Consider the following 20,053-nt stretch of genomic DNA (forward strand, 5'->3'; position numbering starts at 1 on the left):
AAGTACATAGGCCACTATTCAATGTTGTGCTGTAGGCCTGGTTAGGTCTGTCTATGTTGCTGAAACAGGATGGCTGGTCACTTTTGTGAGTTAAAAACTAGGGTTGGGTACCGAACTCTCACGCTAAATCAAACTGTACCAAATTTCTGTATTGTAGTTCTGTCCTCTCTGCATATTGACAGAGAGCGGAGCTCCGACGCGCGCACACAGAGGTGCGGACAGAGTAAACTCTAACTACATCGGCTCTGCAGTTTTGTTGAAGTCACAGTGAGTCACGGCAATGCCGATAAAGTGGTTTCAAGTGTGGTTACAGTTTTTCAAAAATTCACGCAGACAGCGTTTGCTGCGATATGATATTAATGGCAAGGCGAAAGCAGTCGCGGTGCTGTTGATGTTACACTTCCTCTGAGACAAGCAGGCACAACAGTGGTTTCTATGCCCTGGGGACTGACTGACAGGCTGAGGTTGTAAGGCAAGACAACTTTATTTCTACAGCACCTTTTAGCAACAAGGCAATTCAAAATGCTTTACATGAAACATTAAAGAGCAATTAAAAATGGTCATGATGAAAATAAAACAGGCTAAAAAAGAATAATATACAAATACAAGAATAAAAGTTACAGCAAATAAGAAATTAATAATTATTCAATTTAATAGGTTGTAGTGACGGGTTTGGGAGGAGAGAGGGAGGCGTTTTATTTTTATTTTTAAAAACCAATTTAAAAACCAATATAGAACCAATGTATAGACTATAAGTAAATATAGTATTTGGTGTATATAGTAAATGCTTGAGAGTCTTCTACATTGTTCTTTTTTAGTAGATATGAGTCCAAAAATCCAAGTACTTTGCCATGGAAATCTCACCACCCACAATTAACACAATACATTACGCAAGTCAAGTCACGCAAGGTCATTATGCACAATTTTTGCCACAAATGTTTTGTCTGTGCAGATAAAATTCTTGTTTCTCAAGGATGTAGCAATGTTTTGGCAAATGCTGTTTAATCCCCAACTGATTTGTAAAATGACTTGTTTCTATTGATGCTGTTTGGCTATGGCTGTTTTTGTGCATAGACAAATCAATGTAGTGTAAGCTGAAAGGTAAAATGATAATTGTAATTGCAGCTACAGTGGACAAATGCTGTGGTGTGAAATTACTGAAATGAACATTTGTACTGTCAATTTTTTAATGTCAATAAAACATTTAAAAGCTAGTCAATTTGCCTTTAGTCATCAGTGAGTTATGTAACATGCGATGTTGATTAAAGTGCATCTATTTGCATTTTTAATTTATGTAATTGAAAGTAAAGTTTACCTATAAATAGAGCTTAGTGAATGAATATAGAAGGGCTGCCTGTAAATGGTGGTGTCAGAATCGTTTTAAGGTGCATCTTCTGTCAAAATGTCTGTCTATACATGTAGTATACTATATTATTAATATTAGTAATAGTACTATGTCTGTCTTTCTATCTGTCCTCTTCTACTCAGTGTATGAATATTAATGTGGTGATCTCCTTACATAGCCTTAATCCTTCCAGGACAAAGACAGCAGTCCATAATCCTCAATCTCCTCCCACAACACAGCACAGCAGATTGACTAAACACATCTAATTACATTTTAAATAGTGATAAAATGCCCTGAAATTATATGCCAGCTATATTCTAAATGTGGTCCAAATCCTGTCAAACACATGAAAACAGCACTATGAGCTCTTGCTTTTATTGACATTCCAAGTTTAGGGATCAGCTTGAGCGTTTGAGGCGAATTACCCTGGCTGAAGACTTATACAAGTCTTAACAGAGACTTAATAAATTGAATCCCATGTCAGCTATGGATACTTGACCCAAGTAGAGCAGCAATTCTGACTTTACCCGCTGCTTCCAACTTATAAAGCCCCCCCCACCCATCTCTCCCTATTTCCCTCCCTCTCCCTGGTTATATAACACTGCAGTTCTGCAAAGCTGCTGATGTGACAGATCCAAGTACACACACACACACACACACACACACACACACACACACACACACACACACACTCGCAAGCCCATGCCTAGTGATCAACCAGATCACAATGTACTCTCTGTAATTGCTGTCCTTGCTTCTGTATCACTATTGATTGTAATATTAATGGCTGTCCTCAAATTGAATTTGGATGTAATATCACTGAATCTGAGCACAGTATTTTCCAAAGACCTCTACTGGTATGCTGCTTACATTCTACTTTAATGTTGTCATTTGTCATCATTTTTTATTCAGGCTGTTTGTGTTATTGGATGTCATGCATGAGCTAAAGAGAAGGGATAGAGGAAGAGGGAGACAGAGAGAGGTAGCTTGGTTACACCATGTGACCCTGCCAGCTGTTACTGTATGCTGGTGGGAGAAACAGAGAGGGAGGTGAGGGGCAGGAACAGGGGATAATCAGGGAGGGAGGGGTTGTGAGCTAGCCTGCACAAAATGTGCCTGGTGACAATCCCTTCTGCAGAGAGAGAGAGAGAGAGAGGCAGCAGGGGATGGACACACATGCACAGGCAAGGATGTGAAGAGGGAGCTCTCACACACCTCTCCTGATTCAGCGGAACAGATGTATTTGTCACCTCTCCCGGCAACCTCACACAGCGAGCTGGTTGCAAAACATAAGACAATCCCAAACCCAGCAGCACCTGCCCCATCCGTCAACCCATCTGTCTGTCTGCGCAGATTAACGGCTCTGTTACAACTCTGACTGCGTGCTTACTGGCGTCTACTGCGTCTCAGAGACGGAGGGGGGACACAACGTCCAGAGAGACGAGCAGCGAATGTGAATGATGGGAAAACTAAAAAGCGACGACTGCATTGAGCATGGGCCAATGGATAAACTGCGGGACAAATAGATAACCAAAAGAAAAAAGCTTTGTTTCTGCATGTCTACCTTAGGACCCCTCTGCAGGGAGATGTTCATCATTATGGGATAGATGCACAGGTCCGCCCGTTGCCATGGATACCAGCACGCGAAAATTCACAGTGCGGAGATGGTTTTCTATCTACCTGAAGAACAAGGCGGCAAGGAACAAGAACAACACTGGCTTCTGTCAACTAGAGGTTAGTCAAGCTGTTTGGACACCCACTTAGGACCAGTACAAATGTCCATCAACTAGATAGATTAGTACAGGTGTGTAAATCTGTGCATGCTGGAAGGGGGGATTGCATTGCAGTTGCACCATGTGTGTGTTTGTGTGAATATTAAGGCCATAACAGCAGCCGTCTCTTATCAACAGTAGATGAGGATGTGTGTAAAGAGTCTGTATGCACATGGGAATGGGTGTGGGAAGAATGTGTGTTATTTTGTTTGTTGTGGAGTGGTTCAGGAGTCATTGCAGCATCGTTACAGCTATTCTTCTGCCTGTCTGTAGAGAATCCAGATAACAGAGGGGCAGAGATACACTGTGTTTTCACTATGAGAGAGAGAGAGACAAGCTACATTGAAATACAGTCAGCAAAACGCTAACAGGCAAACAAGCAGCCAGGCAGGCAGGTTGATAGATAAATGGATAGAGACAGATTGATTTAGTGGACGGCTACAGCAGCGGAGGTCTATTTATAGCCCAAACAAACCAGTGGGGAAGAGAGAGAGGCAGTATGCTGTTTGCAGCACATCTACCTGTTTGATTGAGATATAAATAGAAACCCTTTCCTCCTCTGGTCTTTGTTGTTGTGACCAAGTGCTGATGAGTCATCTTGACAGGCTATCTACCTGTTTGTGTGATTGTTAGTCGTGCTGGCAAATGTCTGTCTGCTTGTGTTTGTTTACCTGTTTGGCTGACTGTCCAGATCAGTAATGTGATTCTTTGATGCTCCATGTGTGATCTTTTTTCACCTCCCTCCTCTTCATGGGAATGTCAGAGTTCAGGGTAATCTACAGATAAGCTGGTACTGAGACCTTGAACCCGTTTTTTTCTGGTTGATGGACGTCACTTCTGCTGCCCTGTTTAAAGAATAAAACAGCAATAAATCACATAGGGCACACTGCTACTGCACTACTCTCTATGGGCCCGAAACTTCCCAACATGTTACACTTCAACTCACACCCCTATCAGTGACATCGCAGCAGGTGACTGCTGTTGAAAAACTATTATACGTTAGTTTTAGTTAGTTAGTTCATCAACATACGCTTACAGGCATTTTGCACTGGCCGCGTCTCTGCTGCGTTGCGGTTTTGTTCCGTCCTCCGCCGCGCTCCATTCCACACCGGGAGCGTCTCAGAAGCGGAGCGTCTTGCTGCCCGACTAGCAGATTCGATTGTCTCTACAAGTACTTTACAGAACAATTACGTGTTTATTAAACTAGTATCTACCTTCCACTCCAAGCACTCCTCTAATTAAACTCCATGCCTTCTCTTTTCTGGTGTTGTCCTGATAAAAATGATCTGTGACGTTGTATTATTTTTTTCCACCTCAAAGATGAATCTCTCGTTGTGAGTTGTGGTGTTGTAGACGAGACGTTTACGATCCTAGGGGCTGTGTTTTGGTAAACTGACTGGATGCTCTCGCTGTTTCACTTCGTGCCTCGCTGTCCGGACAGCCCGCAGCTCGCGTGAAAATAGACCTGCCGCGTATCTTTAGCGGAGCGGAGAGCCGCTTCACACACGCTTCTGGGACGCACCGTTACGCGGCTGGTGGAATATCAAGCATTGACTTGCATGGCTGTGATCGCTCGCGGGGACCGCGGTGCCTCCGGAACACAGCAGAGACGCGCCCAGTGGAAAATACCTGTTAGACACTTGCAGTTTTAGTGTGCAAAGAGCTTCACTATCTTTAAACCCCAAATGCTGTGTTACACTCAAAGTTACTCATATGCTCAGTGCTTAGAATATAGCCATCTCATATTAACACTGTGCTCAAAAGCTGTTTACTCTAATAAACTTTATGCATAATGTATTATCTAATTTGCATAAGGTAATCACTATAATTTGATACAGTTCCACATACTAGAATTTGAGACTCAGATCAGAAGTTGACATCACAGACTTTGTTATGTTTAGGGCTGGACCCAAATATTCGTTAAAATGTGGAAACAACAATACAAATAACAATACTGTAGATAATCAGAATCCTTACAAATGAATGAATTTAATCAAACTGGAGCCCAAAAAAGTATATTCTGGAGGACAGCCCAGTTTATCGGGTGCGGATCAACACTGTTGCTATGCTGTCATGTCAGTAATAAACCCAATTCACTGTATTTTTTTTATAACATTTTCCAACCATTTCAAGCTGCACATCTGAATGTCTCGGTGCTTCCTCGCTGAAAAACAAAAATCTCAGGAAAAGAAAGACCATCACACTTTGTAAAAAATAAAGCTTATGTGTTTGAATTCACAACTATTTGGCCTAAGCCTACCTTTCTCGATTTACTAACACCTGTAAGCATTTCATACTTGGTTGAAAGTGAGGTGTAAAGCTCTTAACTTGTAAATGACAACTTAACAGCATTACAGTACATTGTCACACTGACCAATCTAAGTCGTGCTTCAGGTTGGCAGATGATCATTTGCTTCACTGAGCAGACTGAATCGGCTGAAAAAGGCAGCTTACACTATGCATCACTGCCAGTGACCTCAGGCCATACCTTTCCAGCAATTACATAATAGCTCATAAATAATCATCTGTCTTTGGGTATATTTATAAAAGTGATGTACTTTATTTTTGGGGTTTGTTTTATCGATAAGGATGTTACATGAACAATATTTCAACTTCTATTGTGTTGTCTGTTCATGTTTCAGATGTTACTCTTTCTCCTCGGTTTTTCTTAGCTTTTTTTTCTGTCTCTGTCTTTGGAAATATGTAAATAACAAACTAATAGTGATGTCTGTCTCTCTTCCCTCAGGATGACAGTATACTTAAGGAGATTGACATCAGCCACCATGTTAAGGAGGGTTGTGAGAAAGCAGACCCCTCTCAGTTCCAGCTGCTTAAAGTGCTGGGACAGGGCTCCTATGGAAAGGTACAGGATGCACATTTTAACCGAACCACTAAGACCAATATCTCAAACAACAACTAATGTAAAAGGAAATATATGAGAGAAAGCAGGTTCTCTCAAACCCTTGGATCAGACTCCTGTCTTTAGAGAAAGACAGGGTATCAGTGCAAGCCAAAAGATTACATACTAGAATATCTGGACTTCACACAAAGGCCTACACTAAAGGCCAAACGTATATGTGCACTAATGTGTAATTGCTATACATATCACATTCAAAAACCATGCATGGGCATTTCTAAGATGCTAAAGCCTCCACCGCTTTAGGAAGTCATTCCAGGAGATTCTGGTAGCAGACTGCGGCGATTTGTTCGTTGGACTGTTAAGGACTCACAGTCAGCATTGTAATTTATCCCAAAAGTGTTGTATGGGGTTGAGGTCGGGGCTTTTTTGGGACAAGTTCTGCCACAACAAACTGGGAAAATAGTTTCTCTATCGGCCTTGTTTTATGCATGGGGGTATGCTATTGTCAGCTGAAACAGGAGCACTCCCCAAACTGCAGCCACAAAATCAGAAAGGTTGTGTCTAAAATATCATTGTATATGCGGTTGCCCAAACTGTGGAGAAAAAAATAGCATCAGAAGTACGCAGAAATATGTGAAAGTGGTGTCTACTTACTCTTGGTAATATCGTTTGTGTGTCTATTCAGTGCTGACTGAAACCGACTGTGCTATCACCATTTCATCATGATAAGCCATGCATTTTCAAATATTTCTAGATTAGCAGTATAACAACTCATGCCACAGTTCACTAGCGAAGTTTATTTAAATTAGTAAAGACCAACTGAATTGTCACATAATACTCTTATCTGGAGGTCTGCATGGGGCGGACATGGAACCACAGCAGATGTTGGCGGGTGGAGGCAGTAGGGGCTATGTTACAGTACAGTCATAGCGTGGCCTGGATAGCATTTTAGCATAGCTAGCTAGCTTATACATGCGCTTAATTTGCAACCGTGTTTAAATCATAGTTATTATCTCTATCACAGTGAAACAGTGTTCATGTGAATCTTTTATGAAAAGTTATGGTAGCTAACTTACCTCAGCTCTGTTCGGTCGCCTACAAATTGCGTGTGAGGGTTGGTGTAACGTTAGCATCTGAAGCAAAAAGCAGTGGCGTGGCATTCAACAGGTGTGTTGTGCTAACCATTAATGAAACAGGTTCTTCTGTAGTAACCTGAATGACAATATTAATACATCAATATTAATATACTTCCTACTTGTTTTTTTTTTATTTTGTAGCTGATGCCGCTACATAGGGTCTTTTGAATACTAGTGTTTACAATTGTCTCATAAAACATGATGATGATGATGATGATGATGATGGTGATGATTCCAGGTGTTTCTGGTGAGAAAGATTAGAGGAGTGGACAGAGGACAGCTGTATGCCATGAAGGTCCTGAAGAAAGCCACACTGAAAGGTAAACAATTAAAAGGAAACATAATGATATAATTCTGAGAAATTATTCTTGAAATAAGAGAAAAGAACAAACTTTTCCTTAAAAAAATCATTTTTTTTATAGAAGATATGGCAAAACAAAAGTCCTAAAAGGATGTTGTTCTTGTCATCATGTTTATGCTTTTCATTTTTAAGTAGTAGTCTACTTGTAAATACTGTTGTTTAACCTACAGTATTTGTGTGTCTGTAGCATCTAACAATGGAATGAATTACAGAATTTTGACTGAGACACATTATGCTGCAATAACAAATTTGTTCTTTATTGGGTGCTGAGTGGAAATTTGTTAAGATTAATAATGGTTATGCCTAATTAAGAGATATAAGAGATAGTGTCAGTTTTCAGTGTGTCCTACATTCAGGAGGATTTGGGGCAAACGAGGTTTGTACTTTTGATGCAGATAAACTGAAAGGGAATATTGAACACAGGATGTGCTGTAATAGCAGGTTTAGATGTCATGTGAAGATTAAGTGTCTTTGTACACGCTTTAATCCTCTTAACCTGCACCTCTGGAATACTGTATGGTCTCATCCTGTCAAGGAGAAAAATGCTGCAACACACTATAGACCAGCTACGCTTGAACCATGGGATGGCTTAATTCAATGTACATGTTTTATTGCTTAAATGCAGTTTCATCCTACATAAAACATTATCATGGTATTAGAGGCTTGACGTAATGTATCTGCACACAGATAGAAATAAATGAATATTATGTTATTAAACAAATTCTTCTTGTCCCACTATCTCCTTCTTAGTTCGGGATCGCGTGCGATCTAAAATGGAAAGAGACATTCTGGCAGAAGTGAACCATCCATTTATAGTTAAACTGCACTATGGTAAGTCTGACTGTCTGATGGTCCTCATTTACGTGTTGGTTTGTCTCTCTAAAATCACAGTGTGTTCCCATATACTGTATAACAAGATCCTTTTTTTTGACAAGAGAAAAGCACAAAAATAGGTTTAAGTAACTTTTCGATTGCCAACTTGTAGGAAAGTTCTTGGCTGAATGTTGTTATTTCATTTCATATACACCTTTTATATGTTTAAATGCATCCTCAAAATAACAGAATACAGCCCCAATACAGCTATATAGTCTATAACTAACTAACTTTTGTGTGTGTGTGTGTGTGTGTGTGTGTGTGTGTGTAGCCTTCCAGACAGAAGGAAAGCTCTATCTGATCCTAGACTTCCTCCGAGGAGGAGACCTTTTCACTCGTCTATCAAAGGAGGTAGGTTTGTCCTGAAACATTCCCTGGCTCTTTCCTCGTTGTCACTAAACAAATTATAAGCTTTTACTTTTCAAGGTCTATTATGGGCTGTATAACACTTTTATATTTACCAGTAGTGAATATACCTGCCATCATTCTCCTTGTGAACACTGTGTTGATGTGACCCTGGTCTCTATTACTGTCATGCTGATGAATCATCAGTAAACAAAGACTACACAAGTGTGTAGCTTGTGAGGTGTGTTTTGCTGGATAACGTTTTTCAAAGACAAGTGCAGTTTTATTTTGCATATATATATATACATATATTCTTATTTAATACTGACTAATATGACCTGGAAATGTTGGGGGAAACCTCATGATAATTGAAAGCTAGTTGCCAAAATGAGCCATCCTGCTGCTTTTTAATTATTTTAAATATTTTGCAAATGTTTTTTTCCTATTTTCGATCTTTTAGGATCTCTTTTCACCTGCATCCACGTCTTTATCTGTTCTAGGTAATGTTTACAGAAGAGGATGTGAAGTTTTACCTTGCAGAGTTGGCCCTGGCCTTGGACCATCTACACAGTCTGGGGATCATTTACAGGGACCTCAAACCTGAAAAGTACTATCTCATAAATGCACCCTTTTTTGTATCCATCTATTTTTTACTAAATTATTTTTAAAGCAGCTTTTTAATGTTTAATGTTTTTTCCAACAGTATTCTTCTTGATGAAGAAGGACACATTAAAATAACTGGTCAGTCCATCCAACTGCAAACAATCTTCTGTCCTTTTTTCTGTCTTTCCATTTATCTTTTACTTATTGTCAATCTTTCTGCTTACATTGTTTCCCCCTCCTCTTTTTCTCTCTGTGTTTTAGACTTTGGATTGAGTAAGGAGGCCATCGACCATGATAAAAGAGCATATTCCTTCTGTGGAACAATAGAGTACATGGCTCCAGAGGTGGTGAACAGGAGAGGGCATACACAAAGTGCTGACTGGTGGTCATTTGGGGTACTTATGGTAAGAATTGTTTCATCTTAAAACAAGCTTTTACTTTGACAGTCTATTTTCAATTATAATGTGCACTTGTGATCGAAATACATAGACGCTTTTTCTACTGACTTGCAAGTTTTGTCTGATCGTGCTGTCAAAAACAGCAGGCATGAATTTACTATGATCTATGAATTAACTATGATATCAAATGAGCCAAAGGCTCAGGTCTTACATAATGTGACAGTGTACTGGTTTCTGAATTTGGCTTTCTTCTGGCAGTAAAGCTGCTTAATTATTGTATCTGGCAGCTTAGGGCCCATCACTTTCTGTAGGCGTTCATCTGTTGGATTTTGCTTGTTTTGTTTGCCTGGTGGTTACTAATACTGAAAAGGAGGTTAGCACTCACTGACAGCTGACAAACAAATAGCTGAACATTTCAAAATACTCCCTCTGTATGGCAAGCCGTTTTAACATTTAGTAGCTAGACTGGATACATAGAATGTATTGCAAATATCCGTAATTCAGTTATTCTTAGTCAAAAAGAACATTTAAAATATCCACAATGACATTCTTCCTATCCAGAATGAACACTAGATATCTGCAATATAATTTTACTAGGAAGAACAAAATGGAAAACCATACATTTTGACTAGTAGAAATGTAATTATGGATATCCACAATTGGCATTATGACTAGTAAAACTTTCAGATATCTACAATTAGATTTATGACTAGAAACAATGCAATTGTAGATATCCACACACGTATTGTGGATATATCATTTTGGGTATCTAAAATTAAAATTATGACTAGTAACATGCATTAGGCATAACAGTTGAGAACCATCCACTACTACATTACCTTACATTGGTCAGCTGCCAAGTGCTTTGACAATTATAATCATCTCTTTTCCAGTTTGAGATGTTGACAGGATCATTACCATTCCAAGGAAAAGATCGGAAGGAAACAATGGCGCTTATACTAAAGTAAGACCAATTCAAACTGTCATTTATTGTTGTTATTTAATTATTTTTTCATGTGTTACTGACGTTTTGTTTTTTGTTTTTTTCATGTGTTACTGGCATTTGATCAGTGTCTTGTTCTTAGTTTCTGTGTACTAGTTCTAATAGTGTTTTTCATCATAAACACTATGTACAGGATGTTACTGCATTTTGGTCATACATAGGTTCTTTCTTTCAAAGTTTTTGATTAGCTTCCTCTTTCCCTTTGCAACTATTTTTCTATGTTCTATATTCAATCTAATATTTGAAATAATAATTTATTATGGTTCATTCAAGATAAGCTGCTTAAGTGAACCTTCTATTATCAATCTCAGAATATCCCACTATACCTGAATACATTTAATAATAAAGTTAAACTGGTCCAATACTAAAGAACACACAAATGTTAATATATCACAGCACTACCAAACATCTGCATATGCATGAACTGGTTTCTTGTCTTTTCTGAACAGGGCTAAGCTGGGAATGCCACAGTTCCTCAGTCCTGAAGTGCAGAGTTTATTAAGAGCACTCTTCAAGAGGAACCCTGCTAATCGTCTAGGTACTGTATACATAAAAAGTGGAAATTGACAGGCAAATATGTTTTCAGATTAATGGTAGTATATCTACATTTTTGTGCTTTGGATTTTCAGCTATTAAGGTCAATTCTTACCTGAAGGGATGCAAAATGTAAGGCTGCAGATGAAAGCAGCAACCTAAAATGAAAGCAGGCATTTTGAACACTTTTCAAAATAGTTGAACTAACATGAGACACTTCACACATACAAACCTGGGGAGCTAATGCTAAACCTCATCCTGATGTGGTAAAATAATATTCTACAAATCAGCTCTATTCATATCAAGCAGGAACGTTGTGAAAATGTCACTTTAACTATAGCAAAATTGAAGCTTGATACACTTCCTATAGTATGCTAATAATGTTAAGCGATACCATTTATGTCGCAATTGTCCAAGCAGCCAAACCAACATGGAGGTCCATTGGAAATTTGTTTAGATTTTAGTTTATAGGTGTTTTTGCCATGCTGTCTGTTTGTCAAACTGATGTGAGCAATGACATTATTCTTTTAAATTGAATCCGTGTGACTGATAGGTGCAGGACCCGATGGAGTGGAGGAAATAAAAAGACATCGCTTCTTTGCATCGATAGACTGGAATGTAAGTTCAATTTATGAAGACATTCTGCCATCTGCATGATTTTAAGCTGTCTCATTGCTATTATTTTTAAAAGTAAGGATGCTATTTGTAAGGATACTGTTAACTTGAATGTTATTATACACTTGTTTAATCACTGACATTACGCACATGCTGTGTAGTGAAAAAGGTTATCACAGACTCCGCCAGAAGTGAAACGAAGTTGGCTTTTTAACACTGCTAGCGACAGTGAGGACAGATCTAGGCCCGTTTCGTATGCAAGTATGTTCTTTTTTCCCCTTTTCATGTGGCAATTGTACTGGTTTCCTGGCAGTTGCACTGTTCAGATTAGTGGCCTTGGTTAAGTAATTTATTCTGAGAATAACACATGTGAATCACATTGTGGTGATTATAGTTCTTGTATCCTGTCATCGAAACCACGCAGCTGTTCATCAACTTCCTCAGGAGTTGCCCACAATCATCAATCATTAAACATCCTCAGAATGAGATTTTGATCAGTGGCAAAACCCCTAACTTCCCTGTCTACACTTTTTTGTAACTAATCCATTACCCGTGCTATCACAATCTCTTTTTTTAATGAAAATTCTCTGGTACAGGATATAAATCCTCCGCACCAGACTCTCCAACTACAACAAACAAACAAACAAACAAACCATACAACAAAACAATACCACAATATACATAAACATAACATATAACCTTGACATCCACTCCTTGGACGTGCGCTGCTTAAAAGGGATCATTCGTTCAACAGTATGCACTCTTGCTCAAGGCTTCTACTTACAGTATCTGGGTTATATGAGTAACTTTCATGTTGCAGAAGCTTTCTGCTGCATACCCTAACAAGAGCATTTAAAACCAACTCAACAAGCTTACATTGGTGAAAAGCAAAGCACCTATGTAAATACTGCTATCAAGAAGTACATCATATGTATGTATTGTTCCTGAATATGAAAGGCTTGCTCATGGTGACATCGTTACACCCATTTCCTTTTTATCAGAGCTGTTCGGAAGGCTTTTGACTCTTGTGTATCCGCTGTTGTGAGTAGTAATGCTCCCTTTTCTAACAAAATCCACTATTATCTGCTTTTCATGGCCACTAATCTCTGCCCTCACCACCAGCTCTCACTGTACTCCTCGCTACATTACTACCTACTAGCCCCTGCCAAACACCACATTTTCTCATTTACAGATGGTGTTGCTGGCTTGATGTGACAAGCTACCAATAAGAGGCTTACGTTCTCCTGCATACTATGCTAATTAAATCCCTGTGCTGTATCAGGCAGAATGCTTTCCTCTGTTGAACATCAGAATCTTGCTTGACTTTTTCTCTGTCACTTTATTCATGTCTCAATCTTTAAGAAGTTTCTCTCATAAAGCTGACAAAACTGACAAAATCTGCAGCCACACCTTTTACAAAGAATGTCAATTGCAAATCAAACAGCAAGTAAGAGTGTGTATTACTGTCAGTCTCACCAATATATATATATATAGTATTTTTTATGTTTTTTTTTCCAATTCTAGTGGCCTTTGTTACAGTTATTTATTGTGATTACTACTCAGAGACCCTGCCAGACTGTTCACAGCAGGCAACAACTGACACTGCAATGGTGACACCTGCGGGCAATACTCAGTAATGCACTTAAGGAAATAAAAAACAGGATGTGCATACTCTGTGTACTCTTTTATTTTGGGCATACAACAGTTTTCACCTGACATGACACAAACATTTATATGTTTACATGAACATTTCATTTAGCTGCTGTGGAACCCAACCAATATTACATACTGGATCCAGTCACTGTTAAACACTGGAATGTAATGGAATGAATGAAAGCAAAGTTTAGTTTACATAACACTTTTCGCTAACAATAAGCATCAGATCATGTTTCATTTTGTGGTTAAACCAGCAGTTGCTGATAAGTGCTGATATTGTTGTTGTTTTCTGCAGAAGTTGTACAGGAGGGAAATGAGGCCTCCATTCAAACCGACAGTTGGAAGACCTGAAGACACTTTCCATTTTGACCCTGAGTTCACTTCCAGAACACCCACTGGTAATTGAAACACACAAAAACATACACATACATGCATTAATATCTATATATAAATACAAGTGCTTAAAATTAAGAAAGAAGAAGATAAAAAAAGAAAAAGAAAGAAGAAGAAATAATAGTATAATTGTAAATTTTGTAAAGCATTGTGAGCACATGTTTGTATCCGTGTGTCTTTGCCTTTCCAGATTCTCCTGGCATCCCTCCCAGCGCAAACACACACCAGCTGTTTCGTGGCTTCAGCTTTGTTGCAACAAATCAAAGTCAGGAGCCTAGTGTTGCTACAGTAGCGCCTTCTCGTCAGGAGGTGAACAGCATCAACCCCATAGCAAAGGTGCGTGTCTTTAAGAAAGCAGCCCGTGACCTACTGTATCTTCACATCTAATGAATTGATACACTTGTACATTGAATGGATAATTAAAATTAAAACCATAAAATTAACTATGTTAATAAATCACTGAATTGATCATTGACGATTAAGTGATCGGCTATTTAATTATGCTGACCTTTCTAAACATAACCCTCATAAATCACTCTCAACTACATTACTACAGCAACTGATTGCTGAAGCAAAGAAATTATTCTCTCACCTAATATATGACTCTTTTGACACATTTGACTATGACAGATATATGAAATATAATAGAAGAGAGCGTGTGTGTGTGTGTGTGTGTGTGTGTGTGTGTGTGTGCCTGCCTGGTTGTTTGGGTTCCCTGCAGCATCTCCAAGGTGATGTGGCCTTCGGTGATGTTTATGAGCTGAAGGAGGAAGTTGAACAGACGTCGACTTCTATCTGCAGAAGATGTCTGCACAGAGTTACTGCTGTGGAGTATTCAGTGAAGGTAGTGGACACTAAACTTTTACTTGAACTTATTTAGATATGCAACAACATTATGATATTAATATATTTAAAGTATTGTTGAACATACATAAAAAGCATTTACAGTTTTTGTCCTTGTATTTCATAGCATTCACAGTCTGACCTCCAAATCCAACCAACAAAATGTAGTAATTACAAAATGTATGTATACGGTGAGATAGTGATGCATTGCTGGAAAGACCGGGATTATTAAATTAAAACCACCCAAACAACATGCTTTGTGCATCATGGTCATCCTGGTTATTTAGAGGTTTTAGAAGTTTCATTTGTGTGTCTTCACAGCATATCCTGTGTGTTTCCTTTTTTGTGTCAGATCATTGACAAAGCGAGGAAAGATCCATCAGAGGAGATTGAGATTCTGTTAAGATACGGACAGCATCCAAATATAATTACTCTGAAGGATGTAAGCGCAACAAACACGCACCCCTGACACATGGTGCCACACAGTAAATTATGTATATATTTTTTTCAAAAGCCATGGTAGAAGAGCCTCTTCAGTATCTTTATATCAGTTTTTAATACAGTAAGCCGTGTGTGCGTGTGTCATAATCCTGTGTGTGTGCTTTTACAATTAGGTGTTTGACGACGGAAAGTGTGTGTCCCTGGTTCAGGATTTACTGAGAGGAGACGAGCTGCTGGACAGAGCTCTGACGGTGCCAAATTTTACAGAGAGAGATGCATCAGACATCATCTGCACACTGACCAAGACTGTGGAATATTTACACTCACAGGGGGTAAAAATGTTTGTTGAAACCTTTAACACAATACTTCTTGGCATCAGCATACTTGTTTACACTTGCAAAATACGTTATGTCTGTTTGGTTTTGAAGATTCAATAGCAGTTTGTGCAACCATTGAATCATAGCTTAACTTGCTAGTCATGTGTGTGTTTTTTTTGGCTGTGTTTGTCTTTCCCTTTTTCAGGTCGTTCATCGAGACCTGAAGCCTAGTAACATTCGTTATTGTGATGATAGTGGACTCCCAGAATGCATCAGGATTTGTGATTTTGGTTTTGCCAAACAGCTCAGGGCTGAGAATGGCTTATTGATGACCCCCTGTTACACAGCTACATTCATGGCTCCTGAGGTACGGTGTATCAGTAATCCTAATAACAAGTCTAATATCTCACCAACACTTACACAAATTGTGAAATAGCTATAAAAATACACCAAAGCATAATAAAAGAAACTTATCCCACCAGGCAAACTATTGAAACGATTACTTGGTGTGTGTGTGTGTGTGTGTGTGTGTGTGTGTGTGTGTGTGTGTGTGTGCGTTGTGTGTGTGTGTGTGTGTGTGGGTGCGTGCGTGCGTGTGTGTGTGCAGGTTCTGAAGAAGCAGGGTTATGACGCAGCCTGTGACATCTGGAGCCTGGGGATCCTGCTCTACACCATGATAGCTGGGTAAGTTTAAAGTTTAAAACTGAATGTAATATTGCCATTTTCTGCTAACACTCCCCCTTGCTGCTGTAAACAGGATGTGCTCTAAATAAACTCCCCTGGTGAATTAACAGTGAAGACAATAAGAGACGAGGTATTTACCCATGTCAAATCAAAGGTTGTTGCTTTTCATCTTCTCTGCACTGGGTTTTTACTGTCCCTAGATTTTATAATGTCAGAGGTCTTAATTTGTTCAGCATTTTTTCACACCAATTTTAGAAGGTTCCCTTCAGTATGACTTATTATCTGTTATTGTAATTCAACCAACTTTTGAATTGCTTGATTTGTTCTTCTTATTGGCCCAGTTTCAGTCCATTTGCCAGCAGTACTGAGGAAACAGCAGATGAAATTCTGGCTCAAATCGGCAGCGGGAAATTCATTATCACAGGAGGGAACTGGGACCTGGTATCAGACGTTGCCAAGGTTCTTTATTTTTTACTTTTCTTTAGATAGATACACATAAAAATGGTTGCATAGCTTACATGGCAATGGTACTGTCTAAATATACCAACATCACCTATTCATCTGTTTAACAGGACATTGTGACCAAGATGCTCCATGTGGACCCTCACCAGCGCCTGACTGCACCCCAGGTACTATTAGTCGGTTAAATGACAGTTGATAGAATGATAGTCTTTACTGTAATATTGACCATTTGCAATCTGTTGACGGGAAACCTTTACGGAGTTAAATATTTTACAGATTACAGTATATACCGTATGTATGTTATCTTTCTGTATTTTTTTGTATAACACCATTGAAAATGCATCAGGAAATAAGTTTCCCTGTGTCGTTATTAGGTTCTTCGTCACCCCTGGATTGTAGACAGAGACCAGCTCTCTGACAGAGCTCTCACCAGACAAGATGCTCTTACTGTCAAGGTCAGACCTGTGTGCATGTGTGTTTACAGTAAATATCATAAGAACATAAGGTCAATTTTTTGTTATTCTCATACGTTCAGTGTTCATCCTAATTGTAAGATGAATACACAGTTTATAAAAACAATTGCCGTTTAGGCTGGCAAAATCAAGATATATTTGTCAAATGCTGTTCACTGAGTGTGTAACATATGTGAGTGTTTTCTGTGTGTCAGTATTTTTATTGCCCTGAATGACTAAGCTCTTAAAGAAACTGTTAGGACGTATTTACGTTCAAAACCAAGTTCATGCCAGCAAATTGTACATTCAGCAAAATGTACAATGGAAAAAAACTGTGATGTGTTTCTCTGTCTGTCCATCAGGTGGCACTGTCCGCCAAATATTTAGTTGTTGGACAGATTAGACCAGTAATAATATGATATGATAGTCTTCTTTTATTCCACCAGGGGGCACTGTCTGCCACCTACTCTGCTCTGAAGCGCTGTGCTCCTGCTCCACTCTTGGAGCCTGTTCAGTCCTCCAGCCTGGCTCAGCGGCGAGGAATGAAGAAACAGGGGAGTCTCAAAGTTAATTCAGACCCTAAAGAAAAGGACTAGCCGCAACACTCTGAATGCAACTGAAAAGGAATTGAACCCACATAATTAGAAGACGTAGAGCTCTTTTAAAAAGCATAAATTCTCCTTACAAAGTGTTAGTAGGCCTACAAACCGAATGTAGCAGGTATAAAAAAAAAAATCCTATCGCAAAAGGACTACGCCTAATTAACTATAACAATGAAGCAGTCCACTAGCACTTATCATGCATTCGGACTAGCTTCAGTTCACTCAATTCAAAGTGTAAATTGTAATCCTTTTAACTTTTAAGCTAATTGAACTGATCTGCAGCTGATGTTCAAAGGGAACGCATGGATGTTTACTTCTTTTGGGTCATACATGTCAGAATACAATTAGTGCTGTAGTGCAATAATATACACAGAAACATTGTGCGCATCTACAGAAGCTCCAGCAGCTGAAAGTGGGACTGCTCACCAAAATCAGAAAAAGCTGTATTCATTGCCACAAACAACATGCCAAGTAGTTGGTTTACTTTAGTTTTTATATTTAGCACAAACATGTATTTCACCAGGAGTTCATGCCATACATTAATACAGTCTTCCACAGTCATAGCTCTAATAATTAGAGTAACGTGTGTTTGAATGAGGTACTCTCACTCTGATTAGAACATTTTTTCTTCAATCAATCCTCTGAATTCTACAGAGTTATGCATGTTAAAATGTAAATGTCCTACCAAAGGGAATCATTAACAAAGCCATTGAAGTCTTATTGTTCCTACTTTGCTTAACACTTTTACTGTATGAATTGTTGTCTTCCATAAATACAGCCTTTGACTATCGTGAAATGTATTGTTAAATGTATCACTACTGCACTTCCCAAATCAGATGGAACAGTGAGCTATGAAGGTATTTATGTTGAACGTAGTATGTTGGGGTTTTTCATAACATATTCTAAATGTTATTTGGCTTAAGAGAAGTCCTGGAGAGCATCATGTTTCTCTTTTGGTAAATGTCACTCTGCAGCCTGTACTACTTTGTATTATTAACTCAGCATTCAGTGTGATAGATCTTCTTTCAATGTGTGCTTGAGTGTGTCAAGTAGCTGCCAGTAGACTACTGTTTGCTGTTAGTGTCTGAAAGCCAAAGTGTTTGAGAACCACTGTGTCAGAGGATTCTATATACTGTGTATTGCTGCTGCCCTGATTGCATCTAATAAGTTGTACATTCACAAATACGAGGTAAGACTGAACAGGGTGGTTTGCAGACGTGAGTAGCACACTTTGTGTTGTAAAATTTACCAGTAGGAATGTAGATTATGATGCTCCACAATTAATACACATACTTACTGGTCAGAGGTACTCACATATTGTGACGGGAAACCAATAAGCACTGTAGCAGAGATCCCGTTATTTTGTACATGTTTGCTGATACACCGGCTGTATGTGTTATGACGCATTGCACAACTGTGAGAGGTGGAGCTGGGACTGATGCAACTATGAGTATGCAGATAAGGTTGTAGATATTGTGTTGTACAACCACAAATTTGAGGTAAGGCTGTAAATATTGTTTACTAATTTAGATTGTACATATAGTGTTGTACAACTATCGGCAAGCAGTAAGCCTGTATATATTGTGTTTGCAGACATATAGAGATTGTACATATTATATTGTGTTGTGCATCCATTGCTCAGAGTGTACATACTGTCTATATACCTGGCCAATCACTGAAGTTATTGGCTAGAATGCCAAAGTTTTACAAATAAAGGAAAAGAACAGAAACAGTACTGACATGAATGAAGAGGTTGTTTTTTTAAAATTATATTTATGTACCTGCATGTGTAAATATCCTTACTTAGAGATTAACAAAGTGTATCACAAAAAATTAACTTGCATCCCTAGATGACAATACGGCTTTTTCCAAACACTGCATTTTGCCTTTTAGCAGGAAAAGCATGGGTGTTACTAATAACATTAATGATGACTCTGTTCTGTTCAACTGTCCTAGTAAGTGTGACAGTGAACCAGCATGCACAATACCAGGACCCTGAAGCAGCTAAATGGATTTTAGCCAGCATTATTTTTTATTATTTACTCCTGTGCTTTTCCTACTGTGACATGTCAAATTGTGTCTATTCGTACAGTGCAATATTCAACATTACATCTCCAAACAAAAGACACATTTTGGACCCAAAATGATAAAGGCAAAGCCATTGCACAATTCTTGCTTTACTTTCCTTAAATCTCAAAGCAAGAACTGAGCTTATACGATGTAATCAAGGCAGTTTGAGCATAGTTGAAATATAAATTATGAGGGGTGACATGTGGCAAGAAAAGTTAAAGATTGCACAGGTATAGTTTAAGAGAGGCACAGCTTAGTAGACAAAACATGTAACACTTTACTTATAAC

General features: G+C 38.7%; 1 protein-coding gene and 1 long non-coding RNA gene across 2 annotated transcripts; one reads left to right on the forward strand and one right to left on the reverse strand.

The window, feature by feature from the left end:
• Positions 1-3: 3 nt before the first annotated feature.
• Positions 4-9,675, reverse strand: LOC116060561. The gene is made up of 3 exons (XR_004107532.2): positions 9,663-9,675; positions 728-1,175; positions 4-97 (listed from the first exon to the last, which is right to left on the reverse strand). It is a non-coding gene; the product is annotated as an uncharacterized LOC116060561 (long non-coding RNA).
• On the forward strand, positions 2,487-19,434 carry rps6ka2 (ribosomal protein S6 kinase, polypeptide 2). Its single transcript, XM_031314192.2, has 22 exons — positions 2,487-3,079; positions 5,864-5,980; positions 7,352-7,433; positions 8,225-8,305; positions 8,619-8,698; positions 9,193-9,299; positions 9,396-9,433; positions 9,557-9,699; positions 10,587-10,657; positions 11,146-11,234; positions 11,784-11,848; positions 13,797-13,899; positions 14,085-14,230; positions 14,616-14,738; positions 15,090-15,179; positions 15,352-15,510; positions 15,701-15,862; positions 16,103-16,179; positions 16,521-16,638; positions 16,752-16,808; positions 17,016-17,096; positions 17,540-19,434. The coding sequence occupies exons 1-22, from the start codon at positions 2,975-2,977 to the stop codon at positions 17,687-17,689; spliced, it is 2,244 nt and encodes a 747-aa protein (XP_031170052.1). The 5' UTR covers positions 2,487-2,974; the 3' UTR covers positions 17,690-19,434.
• Positions 19,435-20,053: the final 619 nt, after the last annotated feature.

The sequence above is a fragment of the Sander lucioperca genome, chromosome 3 (assembly GCF_008315115.2).
Source record: "Sander lucioperca isolate FBNREF2018 chromosome 3, SLUC_FBN_1.2, whole genome shotgun sequence".
Lineage (NCBI taxonomy): Eukaryota > Metazoa > Chordata > Actinopteri > Perciformes > Percidae > Sander > Sander lucioperca.

What these genes read in the sequence shown, in the direction of transcription:
- rps6ka2 (XM_031314192.2), top strand. Translation starts at nt 2,975, where the DNA reads ATGGATACCAGCACGCGAAAATTCACAGTGCGGAGATGGTTTTCTATC. An exon ending in CTACATTCATGGCTCCTGAG is followed by an intron (nt 15,863 to 16,102) that starts GTACGGTGTATC and finishes GTGTGTGTGCAG; the next exon opens with GTTCTGAAGAAGCAGGGTTA. An exon ending in CTCTACACCATGATAGCTGG is followed by an intron (nt 16,180 to 16,520) that starts GTAAGTTTAAAG and finishes TTATTGGCCCAG; the next exon opens with TTTCAGTCCATTTGCCAGCA.